This window comes from Mercenaria mercenaria, chromosome 3 (assembly GCF_021730395.1).
Source record: "Mercenaria mercenaria strain notata chromosome 3, MADL_Memer_1, whole genome shotgun sequence".
NCBI classification, from domain to species: domain Eukaryota; kingdom Metazoa; phylum Mollusca; class Bivalvia; order Venerida; family Veneridae; genus Mercenaria; species Mercenaria mercenaria.
The window spans coordinates 95,051,049-95,066,597 of NC_069363.1; the positions used below are offsets into that span (position 1 = coordinate 95,051,049).

Here is a 15,549-nt window from a genome sequence, read left to right on the forward strand (position 1 = left end):
TAGATAATATTGTGAAAACGCATGCGTATCTAGATAACTTTTGCATTTTTCCCAGTTAGATAAGACCTTGAGCAAATATATGTAATAGGCACAACAGTGCCGAGAACTACCAACTGTTTTTTTCCCCTTAAAATATTAACTGGATATCCGTTTGAGGTTCGCGTTTCCACATAACTGAGTTGTTATATACAAAAATGTACATATATAAGTTTATTCTTTAAGATGGAAGTAACTCCAGCAGGTTGTTTCTACATTGACATTTTTATTGCCCCTGGCTCCGAACATAGGGACTGTGTGGTTCAGCCATCAGATAAAGTTTGCTATTTTAGAGACTTAAGATTTTCTTATTTTGCTTGCAGTATTTATATAAAAAGAATAACCATGCAGCCAGGGATGGTTCAGCCATCAGATAAAATGTGCTATATTAGAGGCTTAAGATTTTCTTATTTTGCTTGCAGTATTTATATAAAAAAATAACAATGCAGCCAGGGAGCCAGGCTAACTTTCTAACTGCAGCAGAAGTCAGACAATATTGAGTAAGTACAACGATATAGGTACATCCTGATCTACAGAAATCTACAACACGCTGAAAAAGTTTGATAAACTTCCGTGACATGGAGGCCAGGTTTTCCACATGAGAAGGCATTTTTGCCTAGTGATAAAGCAGTGTAACCGGTTTATCTACCCAAATATGAATATATAACATGCACATTGCAGTTACATGTTGTTATGATCAGTAAGTTGCTTGAGAAGATTCAGGCACTTCGGTACAAATGAGTCCTGGTCCATATTTACAATGAAGATGGTTATTCGCCACGTTTTGTCCTCGATAGTTTCGATAATTCTAGTGAATATGGATCAGGCGGTCGCACTTCTTTTTCTTGTTAGAGATTTTGTTTGTGGTTAAAATAAAGCCGACATACTTTTATAATATGACATTTACAAGCTTCCATAAATTAGTTATATGGATTCCTGACGTGAAGAATTCAACAACCAAACTTGAGTTGTGAACCCTTCTCGGTGCGAGGCAGGCGAGCCTCGGAGAAACAGATACACATATAACATATAACTATTTGCTACACTATAATTTAGATGAAACTAGACTAGAACTAAAACGTTTAATTTACGTATGTTATACATGTGTATGTTAATAATGCTACGTCAAAAAATGGATTTTTGAAAATACAAAAAGAAACAAAAAAATGCTGTATTTGACGAATGTTGTGCCAGCTCGGCATTAGATCATTTCGTGCCAGCTTGACTTTGAGTTCTGGTGAATATTGAATGTCATGCAAACTTGTCATTAAATTTTGCTAATGTTTTACCAGCTCGACTTTTGGTTTACTAGTAGGTAAATGTCGCGCAAGATCGACATCGGATCTATACAAAATTTAATGTCGAATGGCATGCCAGCTCAATATCGCATCTCGACGAATATCGACAGTTGGACATTGGGTATGCACGCGTGTTTATATGTCTGGAATGTGGCGACAACTTCACGCTTCTAACAGTAAAATATAAATGTTAAGCAAAATATAAAAATATAAGGAGTGCTTTCCATAGTCTTTGTGCATTGTACGCCAAACTCCGATTGCTGTACTTTACGAAGGTTGTGTGTGACGGTAACGGGGAGACAATGAAACGCTTTCAATACAGGGACAATATGACTGTGACCGAACGTCCTAATATAGATCAAGCTGCCATAAATTCTAGACATGATGTAGTTGGTCCAATTATGGTGTTATAGGGGTACCAAAACCAACACATAATGTATATTTGTTTGACGACGACCGTGCATAATTATGCTAAGTAGTGTCTCGAACATTGTGTTCAAGTCGACGGTGTTTGGCGGCAAATGATATCAAACTTATGACTTATGCCAGATAATGTAGCACGAGGGCTGTCCAGAGACGGAACTAGAGGTGTCATTCTGGACTTTTCTTCATAACATGAGTTTGGATGTACATTCTGGGTGTTCTTGGTTAAATCACTCTTCCCGTGTGAGCTATACTAATGTCTGATGTTTTCGATAATCGATACAGTTTGGTAGTTAACCCGAAGACACCTCTGCGATACATGTTTTGTACTTCCACTTTAAATATTTGCTGTAAAGACGTTTTCTTCTTATTTTATGCAGTGTATTTCTGACCACAAAAAAGTTATAAAGATGTTTATGGGGATATTATTTACAAAGGCCAAAATTCAGAAATGCTCAAATTCGGCCCAATGATATTCTTGGGAATGTACGTAACAACAGGAGAAACACCACCGAGGACTAAGCTGTACATTTTCTAAAGATTTCGTGGTTGTAATTTTATGGAGTTATAGTTCTTTGAGATATCAAGTAAGTAAATTGTCTAAGTGTCCTTGACTACGACGAAAATGTGCATGATTCACCAGTTCCTAGCATAGTTGTTACCATTTTATAGGAGTTTCAACAGAATCTTTTCAGTTATTAGTAATTTTACTGTCCAGCCTGCTTGTTAGAGCCTAATTATTAAGGCCTAACTATAGCAAAGGAAATCTGGTCTAGACGCGTAATGGCGGAAGGTTTTTGAACACTAATTTTTCATTTGGCATGGCCACAGAGGTCTAAATTGAAGCTGGTTTCTGTTGAAATTGCACTGTGGATGTAGTTTTGACATTTTGGGAGAAAAGACGGGAGAGGAGATTGAGTTTATTTAAATGAAAGTCTATTTTAGTATGAGAGTACTTCCGGGTCGCAGCAATATGATTTTGATGTGAATTTACAGTAAGCAAATGTGACAAGAGAAATCTCTCTTAGAAGATACATGACTACTACTTTTCTCTTCATTTTATATCAGTTTTGTCATAACTCTTTAAAATGAGGTAAGGATTTGTTCTCTGAAATGGGTCTAGCTATGTTTGTTAGCTCTTTTAAAAATGTCAGTTTTATACAGAATATATAGGGAAGAATATTTACTGGTGTGTGACCCCAACGCCGTGATATTTGCGATAACGCACTCGTATCGGTCCTTTAATGTTACTGATAATACTATAACTGTATAGTTATGATAGTTATTTAGAAAAGTTTTGATGAATTTAATGTATTTTCTTAACTTGAAATGGTATTTTTAGCTGGACTACAATAAAGGCGAGACCAGCAACTTCAGATAAAGTGTGAAAAATGCCACACTTTTTTGTATCTATCAGGCATGCTGATATTTATCAGAACTAAAAAATGTTACCGGATAGCTTTCCTTAATTAAATGAACCTTATTAGAATATTTTATATACTAATTCCATTAACATGACATAAGAAATTGTCAGCAATCGACATAATTATCATACTTAACGGCTTTGCTATATAACCGACTACAGAGCACCTTAGCTAGGCAGCAATTTAGCTGAAGAGCGCTTTAGCTTCAGGACAGAGCTGTAAAATCATGGGTGTCTCTATTTTGGCATTTACGATTCTAAATTATTATTAGATTATTTCATTTTTGAAAGAATATTTGGTTTAAACATATATACATGACATATAACATCAATACGTATAACATCGATACAGTACAAATATCAAGACAAGCTCTGCTACAGCTTACAGTAATTCTCTCCACTTTACAGTAATTTTCTCCGCTTTACAGTAATTCTCTCCACTAAGACTATTTCTGAGCTATGGAACAATTGATTAATAAAAGATAGAGTAGATAGAGTGTTCTTTTTAATTGTGCGTAGAGAGAGAGAGAGAGAGAGAGAGAGAGAGAGAGAGAGAGAGAGAGAGGGAGAGAGAGATATTTTATGTATTAATTAATTCAGGATAATTTCGGGCTTTGGAATGAATAAAGTATATTTAAAGAACTATGTATCTTATGTTTTTTATGTACCAAAGAAAATCCACTAAACGATCGGCTAATAAAGCTATAAACGACTGACAGGGGTACAGGTCAGCGGCAAACGTTTGCGCACTAAACATGCAGTCAGTCCATAACCTCTTAATTTACCAAACACAGTTGGAAAGCTGACTGCCATAACCCGGAATCTTGTGAAGTTTGTCAATAATATACCCATAATCATATTGAGCTTTGCAACGTGCATCTCGTGGTTTCAAAACAAAATCTGAAATTAAAAAAAAATGAAGCGTTAATATACTAAAATACAACTGCCCCTTTATCTAATACGAAGATAACTTAAGATCTAGCTATATAGATCGTTTATCGTGTCGTTTTATACATTTATATAAATGTCACATGGCCGTATGATAATATCAGCAGAGCAGTAATCCGAGTGATATATACACCCATTTTAATGAAGGACTTTCAACGACCAGAACATGACAGATTTAAATAATCCTCCAAGTGAATCAAGCGATTCGGAAATTCGTGAAATGTTTTGTGAACATTGCAAGAAGGACGAAAGTATTGAGGACATTCCAGCTGCTGAAGGATTTTGTTCGACTTGCACGGAATATATGTGCAAAACATGCATAAAGTACCATCGCACCTACAGGTCTGACCATAAGATACTGGACAAAAATGAGATGCCGAAGGATTTATGCATGACACACTGTTCAAAGCATACAGCAAAACTGATTAAATTCTATTGTGATAAATGTAAAGTATTTGCATGTTCTGAATGTAAAACTGAATACGGTATTTTCAGTGCACATCGCAGGTCGCTTCATAAGTGGACACATCTTCCGCAGTTTGTGAAAGAACTCGAGTTGCACGACAAGTTTTTGGCAACTATTAAAGAACTAAATACTGCTGAAGAGGAAATCTGTCGTATGGAAGAAGCAATCCTCACCTGCAAGACGTCTAATAAAGAATACAAGAATAAAGCAACGGATGAGGTCAGAAAACAGCAAACTAAACTGATTAATAGGATGCTCACCACCTTTGACGACCAAATGATAAAGAGCATAGAAAAGATCGTCACGCTAAACGACAAAACTATAACAACCAGTTCGGTCAAAATCAAAGAACTGAAATCGGAAATCAGAGACATCAAAACTAAGATAGAAAGAAAAGAAGCGCTTTGAAACAAGTGCGAATTATTTATCGACATAAGTAATTTTCTGGCATATAAAAACTCGCTGGAGAATAAAGTTAAAGAACTATCACAAGAGGCCAAAATAATGCGGTTTGAGTTCCATGCGAATATATTAAAATGTTCCGACATGGGAGAGCTGAACACGTTCAAGTCACCCAGAGCAATGAAACTGCGATGTGAAATTGCACAAGGGGATGCGATTTTGGGTACTAATTACACGTTTAGTGATATTTGTTTGATGAATGAATATAGTTTTGTGGCAACAGTTAGTGAAAAACGCAGCATTATTGCTCTGGTGCCGAGAAAATTTCCATGTTTGGAGGAAAACCATTTACATACAGTTATCACGCGTTCTGCACCAGCGAGAGTAACACGATTTAATCAATCCCTATTTGTGGTAACATTTCCAACCGAAGGAAAGATAAGATATTATAGAATTTCAGACTCGCATAATATTTCTGACACTAGACAAGACATTGATATTGGAATCGGATGCCTGGATATTGTATTTAACAACATAGCAAACACATTTGTTGTATCGTTCGAAGAGCCTTCAAGCAAACTCGTTATCGTTGATACGGCGGGACATGTTCTCCAAACCTTAGAAAATGACACGTCCGGGAACAAATTTTTTATGAATCCTTGGTATCTAACCTTAAACATCAATTGTGATATGTTGTATGTTTCAGACGGTGAAAGTTCAAAGGTTAAGTGTATCAAACTAGATGGAGAAAACGCATACTGTTTTAGCAAGACATGCGTTTGTACTGCAGAATTATTGATAAAAAATAATCCTCCTTTAGGGTTAACAACAGATGATGCTGGACATGTCTATATCTGTAGCCGACTTTGTATAACACGTTACACAAGTGATTTGAAATTCATAGACACTGTGGACTGCAATAAAAGTCGATGTATTGCATACTTTGCTAAAAATCAAATTATCTGCGTCGGAAGGCCGGGAAAAACCTCAATTTTTCTACTAGAGTGACATGCATTATGCAGGTATATCACGACCGATATAAATCTCAACGCCATGGTATTTGAATCATGAGTTTTTGATGCACCAAACACCGACATTAAAAGATATAAAGCTGCAATTCGATATTGGCCTGTCTGAGGGCAGTCGTATTGGCCCGAGGACAAACAACAGTGCCAATATCAAATCACTTATTTATTGAAAATTTTATTAAATAACTACATGTACTTAAAGGTTCAACATTTAAACACTCAATTTATTAATTGTAAAAAAGAACAACTCTAAAAATACACAACATATTTTAACCATTTTTATGGAAATGTTAAGTAAAGTAATCAAAATATATATCACAGTGCATTTTGAAAATAAACCAATGTTTTTGTTTTACTTTGTCCATGTATTAAAGAACTAATACAAGCAAAATGGCTGCCGTTTCCGAACTTCCAGCTGCGAATCTATATCATTTTTTTTTTTGCCCTGTCTAATTAGCCAACCAAATTCCTTAAAATGTGTGCTTTATATCTATATTACTTTTCGGCCCGGGGCCGCTGACTGATACAGATATTGGCACTGTTATAGAGGAGGCCTTTGTATTATTGGACGAGGCAAATGCTGTGTTTAAGGGCTAATAATTAATAGTTATTTAATAATCCCTTATAAAGCATTGTTAACTTAAAAAACTTAAGAATCAAGAGCACCAACATTGTGTTTTCTTTTAAGTTTTCAACAGACAATTTTGTTGGCATAAATGTGAAATATTTATCCATTTGTCAACATCCCAAGATATGCACATGCAAATCTCTTCGTATATTGATATTAATATGTTTCACATAATTTGTTTTAGTAACTCAAGCAAGAAATCGAGTCAGCCGGCAGGGAACTCAAGTGACTGATATAAGTATGGGAATAAGACTCCGTAAGAATGTAAACTCCGTGCATTTAAAAATATTAAAACTGTTAATTTGCGTCAGCTGTATGGCATAGGATCTGATCCGTTTGTTTCACAACAATAGCAGTACGCAGGATACTTGATATTTTGCCAGTGATTAACAAAAACTTGACGTCTTAGAGAAACTATGACTGTTACCAATCTCTTTTTTGTGGCGAGTGTATGTGAGGGCGTTGACGGAAGCTTGCATTTCCAAGTTACCGTCCATGAGCCTGCAACATTTTTATTTATGTCGTGTTTGACAGTATGTGGTTTTCAATGATATACAATATGTGTGGATTGGATACATTGTCGGTACATTTACTGGACTGGCACCAGTGGCATTTTCCAGTTATTAAAAAAACGGTTAATAAATGCAGATAAACCGAACTTCCGACAACAAGGGTAATGCTATATGTTCAGATGTATATCTTCTATAAATAGACCGATCAGTTGATTTTAAAGCTGCTGCTGTTACTACAGCATATGCCATGTCTGGAAAGATATTTATTTTATACTGCATCACAACTAAGCCATACGCCATACTGTGATGTCTAATTTGATTCCAGGGATGGCAACGAATACTAGTAGTTTTTTGTTACTCAAATACTCGGTCAATCTACGAAACGAATTCTCGACTATTCGGTCATCAGCTGATCAACTCAAAATTTCATGTTTATCATACCTTAATAAGCAGTATTCGAATTTGTTGACATCCCTATTTAGTACAGATATAGAGCAAAAACGACGAGCATGTATATCTAAATCTGTATCAAAATAAGACTGATATCCGAAATATGAATAATTTATTTATTTTTTTCCTTCATTCTGTGGAATACATTTCAAGTAACAACCTTATGGTTGTTATAGGGCCCAAGATGTCAGTAAAATATATAATAACACAACAACATAAATCAAACTTAAACACAATTAATAATTCTGCCGTGTTAGTCAAATAAAAGGTTTACAAAGGATGCTAGTTATCTTATTCATGTGCGGAATATTTCTTCAATCGCTCTAAATATTCCACAATGCACCAATAATTAACGCCCATGGTTCTGTTAACAAATACATAAAATGTACAACAGTCCGTTATAACGGTTGAAAACAACATGCCATATTTACGGTGGATATAAAATCATACAGAAATCATCAAAACAAGAAAAACTACGTACGTAGCGAGTTCAGTATATTGATAGTGATTTATGCTCTATTTCTAGAATGTTCTCAAGTATGGCGCATGAATACATTGTTACGCTCAATTCAGTTTTTTTTTTTTCATACTGCACCCCTGTGACATGTATGGTTATATAAGGTTATATGGCGCACTGTTTTGTGTGACAGCACCAAATAACTCGCATTTAATATTAATATTGTAGAGTAACACATTTGCTATTTCGTTTTTCTTTTACTTGACGACATAACGAGGCGGGTAGGGTCTTGGAGTATTATATTAGTATGCCGGGCGATGAAAACCACCTGAATATTGATTTCTTTGCGCCGGCGGCGGCGGAGGTTGGTGGTACAAACTCCGCGAATACTGCGTCTGTTGGGGTGGCGGCGGTGGTGGCGGTTGCGGCTGATATAAACCAGTTGAATATCGAAGCGGTTGTTGCTGTTGTTGTTGTTGCTGCTGCTGCATTAAATAATGTTGATGCAGGTTGTTCTGTGTCTGTAACTGGTGCAACTGATCTCCGGTCATGTGTGGACCCGCTTGGAACAAAGAATAATCGGTTGTCAATGGCATCACAGCCGTTCCACCGGTATTTATAAATACTCTATTTCCGCGGATGTCATGCTTTATTATAAGACCGAAGTAAGAGCTATATTTAGTTATAATATGACCAGAGACAAATGCCAAAAAGAATGCTGCAATGCATCCGGCTAAAATAATTGTTGCAAGAGTTTTGACATCGCCATTTTCGCCTTTGAAGAATCCAGTGGAAGAGAAAGCCGCCATCCCGGCGAAAGCACAGCTAGGAATGCAGCCAAATATGGTAAACACAGCCAACAGATTCTGTACTTGCATCTGAAATACAAATAATCGTATTGTACGTGGTATCTACTTTGGAAAAAAAGGTTTCTCCTTTTTTACAGTATCACATGCTTACGCCGGACAATACACAAATATATTTTGCCTTAAAACTCTCGAAATAGAACGGGATACGAAGTAATCAATCCATCAAAGAAAAACATACAAGAATTCAATCTGCTGTTTGATCTTATCTCGTTCCCATGAACAGACTGGATCAGACTGAGACTTTATTCACTGTCACAACAACAGTCTATTAGTGCAGTGTGGTGGCTGTTAAAAAATCTCCCCGTTCTTAGACTCGGTGTAGTTATGATTTCTGATCCGTTGGGACCATGGTGTTCAGTCGACGATAGAATTCCGCTTAAGCGGGTGCTAGAAGGGCGTGAGGGTACACAGTCATTTCATTACCTTCCGTGAAAGATCCAATCAAGCCGGGTCTAACACTACTTTTGCCTGGTTGCGTTCTATGCTTCCATAGGATTTTTTTTTTTTTTTTTTTTGCTAATTTTTGTGAAGTAACTTAAGTGGGAAGTCGTTTATTTATTCTCTAACTAATTTATTTTATAGCGACATTTCTATGGTTAGAGAGATATCTCTATTCTAAGAGGTTTCTCTGCCCTGTGATAGCTCTTTCTAGCTTTGAAATAAGGAAATTATTACGTCATATTACGAAAGAATTCAAAATATGGTGAAAGGTCCATAATGCTTAAAAAAATATATTAAAAACAGATAAAACAGCTTTCCAAATAGATGTTATGCGTACTTACATGGATAGAAAGGCACTACTTTTTATACTGCACATGAATTGTTATAGTTAGAGTCATAAAAGGAGGTAATAAAAACAATAGATTCAGTAAAACATTCTAGTATATTCAGCAATATTCAAACCTTTGACAAATGTTAAAGAAAGTAATTACCAGAAATAGGAATTCACAAGAAATTAATGTATTTTATGTTCATAACGGAAAATGTGGCAGTCACATTTTAAACAAAGACATTATGAGCCTTCAAAGAAAGGAGGCAACTCAAAGAATTTTAAAAAGCAGGAAAATGATTAAAGTAATAAATTTGTCCACATGTAAAATATAGAAAAAAAACATACCATAGTTCCTACTTTCTTTTTAGTCATTTCACTGTTCGCGTCTGGTGCCTTCAGGGATATTACTCCACAAACCGCAGCTGTAATTAACACCTGGAAATTGAAAACAAGTAAGAGCACTAAAATGTGTGGCGGTATTGAATCTAGGAACTCCACGTAATTAATTGAGAATCCGGGCTTCAGTCATTGCACGTATTTGTATAAGAACAATGGATCCATTTACTAAAAATAATGTAAATAAAAATAATTTTATCGCCATAAAGAACTATTTGGCATTTAGCATTAAGTATTTGGCACTAAGCATTAAATATTTGTCATTAAGTATTTGGAAATTAGCATGACGCACCGGTCTTTCAAACATCATTAAGTATTAAGTAATCGGAATTTAGCATGAAGTAATTAACACGGAGCACCGGTCTTCCATAAAATATGAAATCTGAGAGTTGTAAAGAACTTTTCTATGAAAGCCGGTGCACCATTCTAATTGCCAAATGCGAAATGACAAATTGTAAATGCAAAATGCTATTTGCCAAATGTTGACAGTCAAATGGTAATTGTCAAACGATAAATGCTAATTGTTAATTGAAAAATTTGAAACAATAAATGCCAAATGCTTATTGCTAAGTACTTATTTAAAAAGAGAGCTGAATATATTCGTGTGTGAACGTCCCCATTTAGTCACTTTGTCTATATTTAAAACTTCTTTTTCTATTCTATATGTGTGAACTGTTTCGGTCCAATATTGTGGCCGGTAAAACATGAAATTGTTTCCAGTCCGATATGTCTTAAATAATTAAAAGTTACATTCATTAAGTTAATAGATAGACATCATTTATTCATAAAATTAAAGAATCTAGCATGTATCATTTAGCAATAAGCATTAGCTATTTGACATGAAGCGTTTGGCATTTAGCTAGTTTAGTTTAGTTTAATCATTTTTATGGCTCTCTGTTTCAATATTACACACAATATTACATACATTTTTAACACACAACAAAAAACAAAAGGGTTGGGCTACGAGTTATTTCAACATCAGCTTACAGCCCTTCCCATTTAGCAAAAGGAATATGGCATGAAGCATTTGGTATGTAGCATTTAGCATTTAGTTCTTTTGGCATTTGGTATAATATATTTGGCTTTCGTCAATTAGCATGACGCACCGGCCTCCGATAAAATACAGTGCCGGTACCCTGGTATGGTAAGCCAGTGCGCCATTCTATTAAATTGCCAAATGACAAAGTAGTTAATGAAAATGCTATTTGCAAAATGCTGAATTGTCACATTTAATGATAGTCAAACGATAAATGCTGACTGTTAACAGAGAAATGCGAAAATATAAATGTCAAATGCTAATTGCTAAGTGCTTATTCAAAAAATGATCTGAATATATAAGTGTATGAATGCATCCTTTAAATAGTCATTGGCCTTTGTTACAGACCTTTGTCTATTAACAACTTTTTCTAAACATTTTAAGAGTAAACAGTAACGGTCCAATGTTCTTATGGCCGGTAGAAGATTCTATTATTTCAAGTCAGACTGGTAGTCTTATATAAGTTACATTCACTAGGTAAAGAGATTCAATTAGTTATTAGCATTTAACATTAGCTATTTGGCATTTAGCATAAAGTATATGGCATAAAGCATTTGGTATGCAGCATTTAGTATAGAGTAATTCGCATTTAGCATTAAATAATTGGTATTTAGTATCAAGTAAATGGCATTTAGCAATAAGTATTTGGCCTTTAGCATGGCGCACCGGCCTTCCATAGTATGTATTTCGAGAGGTTGATTATATTGCTTTTTTCTCTGTAAAATAATAAACTATGTTAACATGTTTCACCTTTTTTCAGCAATTACATACATATTATCGGATCAAAACTAACAACAGTCTTGTTACGAATCGTTCATTTTACAGTTGTTAAAAAAAGTTCCTTCTTTTACAAAATATGAGTCAAGTAATTGCTCAGGATTCTGTGTGCCATAGGTTATATCAATGTTATATCAATATTGGAAAATCTACAAATGTATTATTGTATGATATTTGATTATATTACTAATGTTCCGACAACGAATCCTCCAAGAAAATATGGCATCTCGGAGTGGTGAGATTCCTTGTTGCTCAGCACTGCTTTAATACCACATGCTAGAAGACCGGCCCCGAGCAGCCCAGATACACCCGCTAGTGTCTTGTAAGGTAGTATAGCCCTTCTGCGTCCTTCCTCTGAAAAGTGTAGTTACGATTTATAACAACAAGAATGGTATATGATAACCTGTAAATGTTCTCCAAAAGATTAGTTTTAGCTAGATAATATCGTGAAATCTATATGCGTATCTAGATCACTTCTGCATTTTTGTTTAGTTAAGACTTTTATGTAATAGGCACAACAGTGCCCAGAACCACCAAAAGTTTTTTTCCTTAAAATATTAACTGGATATCCGTTTGAAGTTCGCGTTTCCACATAACCGAGTTGTTTACGCGAACAATTATTTGACAATCAAGGCACCTTGGACAAAAAGTATAAATTCTTAATTCATTTATGTGTTCATCTTGTAACAACTGATTTTGACATAATTTAATGAATATTTAAATCTACACTTTCAACTAAGTTACTTAAGAAATTTTGATCATTTTGATTTTCAAGTAGATTTGCTTGATCGTGGAGTACAGAATTCATGTTTGCTCCAAAACTTAAGAATCTGGGGGCAGTACACAGTGTGACAGACATTCAGTTATGATATGTCGTGGCAATGGTGTCAAACCATTTTTCGCTACCACTGTCGTGTGCAGAAAACCTGCCTAACCATCCATACATATGTAGTAGAAACTGATCCGACATGTGTGTGTATTCAAGTTTAGCCGCCACGATTAATGTGGGTATGGGCGACTCCTCCAGAAGACGATTACAGTAGTAATTTTAGTAGGGAGGATAGTGCAACATACAGAAACGGAACTCTCTTCCGAATGCAAGTAAATTTTATACATTGAGGATCGGGACTCGAACTCACGACCCCTGCTTTCGTTGTCAGACAATGTTATCATTAGGTTACCTGTCTTTTTGGACTAATCACCAGCCTTATCACTGAAATGTTCATTAACCCTGGGTTAATACATGCACGGATCCAGCTTATTTTCTCAGAGGGGGTCCGACCCCACCCTCCGGAAAATTTTGAAATTTAGTGCTTCATTTTCTGTATTCCGAGGCATTTTAGGAGCATTTAAGAACACCTTTCCACTGCAGTTTTATATACAATATATCCATTATTTTCACAATTTTATGTGCAACCTGTTAAATTTGGGGATGATGATAAAATCAAGTTTTCTTCAAGGTAGAATTCTTAGTTTCTTTTAGATAATTAATATAAATATAAATTATGTCGGGTCGTATGAAGCAGCAGCCGAATATACTTTGAATGCGGTCCTGATATTGCCTTTTTCCACCAAAAATAAAACATTTTCTTTCCTTCTTCTCTTCTTTCCTTTTAAAGGATTTTCCAGAGGGGTTCCGGACCCCCCCCCCCCCCCCCCCCCCCCCCCCCTTGATCCGCGCATACTTGCTGGCGGCAAGTGATTCTGCCTTTGCGACCAGTGTAGACCAAGTTCAGCCTGCACATCGCCGTTCAGATAGTATCTTTTAACAGTTTTTACAATGGTACTGTCCAAATTGGAAGATGGACAAGTTCATAATAGAAATTTAGCAGGGTAAGGGTTAAAGCTCACCGTCTTGTCCATCGGCTGGGGTAAGGTCAGGTAGCAATGCCAATGGAGTGATGCACGACATCAAAGATTTGGGTTAATTTAAGAGAACTAAGGATCTATGTTTTATTAACTTCTTTTTACGGTCTAAGATTTATTAACTTCTCTTAACAGTCAAGCAAGCGATTCAAGGCTGCTGTTGCCTGTCATAGAAATACTGCATATCTTTTTGTCTCATCTCAGGCAGATATTGCTAAACTTTTAGGCCGACTAACAGTACTGGGGCCCTCCTGACTGGCGTATCGATATAACCGCCCATCGTGCATAGATTGTATTAAAACACTCTTGCTATAAATTATTTCTTAAATCAAATCAGTAAAATTAAGGTACATCTACATCTACATCTTTCACCCAACCGTCGATTTCCGACTATCAGTTTATTCACTGGGCGGCGCTGTCAGAGAAACAGTTGTTAAAGAAATGATATGTTACAATGTTAAAATAATAAAAGCTAAAAAAGACAGTATGCTACAGTTAAAATGGGGCAGAGGCAATAGAATTACAATGGGGATTAAGTAATTTAGGTTTCTAGTTGGAATAAGATGAGATTGGTCGGCTGCAACTGTCTGGGTCCTTATTTTATAAAACATTACTAATGAGTTGTGTAACCTTCTATATTGGAGTGTATTCCATTCTAAAGTTTTCAGCATTTGTGTAACATTACTGGTGTAACTGTAGTCGTACATGACATACCTAGCAGCTGACCTTTGGACATTTTCGACTTTGCTAGTGAGGGTTTTTTGCCAAGGATGCCAGACGCTTGAACAGTACTCAAGTTGAGGGCGGACATAGGTGTTATAGGCAGCAATTTTGACCTTTTTATTGTCAGTTTTCACATTTCGTTGTATGAAGCGAAGAGTGGAAGTTGCTTTGGAAGTGATATTGTCAATGTGTTTGGACCAGTTTAGATCTTTGGAAATGGTTATGCCTAGGTATTTAGCTGCCTCAAAAGTTTTTAACTCTATGTTGTGAAGTTTGTAGGGGTAGACCACGGGGTTTTTCTTTCTAAAGATTCTAAGGACTTCACACTTGTCTGGGTTGAACTCCATGGACCATGTCTTCTCCCAGGTTTCTAAATTAATGAGGTCTTGTTGCAGAGGTATAACACGTGTCACTCATTTCAAATTACCTGGTCTCATCTCAGCCGCCATTTCTCGGTTTAATTGTTGTTCATGTTGATACACTATTCATTACGTCATACACGTTTCGTACTTGATTACGTCATCATGAAGGTATAAAGACTGTGACTCAATGCAGACTTGGAGCGCCGGTATAAATTACAGGCTCCGGTACATACCGGATTAACTAAATTTGAACGAAAATATCATAAATGTATATATTTTGTAACCATGGTGATACTAACCCTAACCTTTAGTCAGTATTTTATGCATATTGTACACCAAATGCATGCGGACATGCAAAAATATGCATATTTTGCCGTGCGCTACAATTGATAATCACTTCCGGGCATGCGCAGAAGACCGCTCCAAGTCTGCAATGAGTTATTTTCTCCCTTTCACTTCGTTCGTCCGAAAATAAATTATTTCTTTCCTTTACTATAGAACTTATACCAAGGAAACAACTTAACACAAATAGGTTACAAAGATTGCGGTTTACTACTGTTATGTATCAAATCAATAGCACAATGACACAATATATCAACAGAATGTATTCAATATATAGAATATTATATAATATATATAATCAAAATTATCTGGTATCAATACCACAATTCTTTCTA

The 15,549-nt window shown here is 35.8% G+C and overlaps 1 protein-coding gene across 1 annotated transcript; it reads right to left on the reverse strand.

Annotated features, from left to right (window-relative positions):
- Positions 1-7,706: 7,706 nt before the first annotated feature.
- LOC123523340 (uncharacterized) lies at positions 7,707-15,047 on the reverse strand. Its single transcript, XM_045301026.2, has 4 exons — positions 14,938-15,047; positions 12,109-12,275; positions 10,058-10,147; positions 7,707-8,949 (listed from the first exon to the last, which is right to left on the reverse strand). The coding sequence occupies exons 1-4, from the start codon at positions 14,957-14,959 to the stop codon at positions 8,374-8,376; spliced, it is 855 nt and encodes a 284-aa protein (XP_045156961.2). The 5' UTR covers positions 14,960-15,047; the 3' UTR covers positions 7,707-8,373.
- Positions 15,048-15,549: the final 502 nt, after the last annotated feature.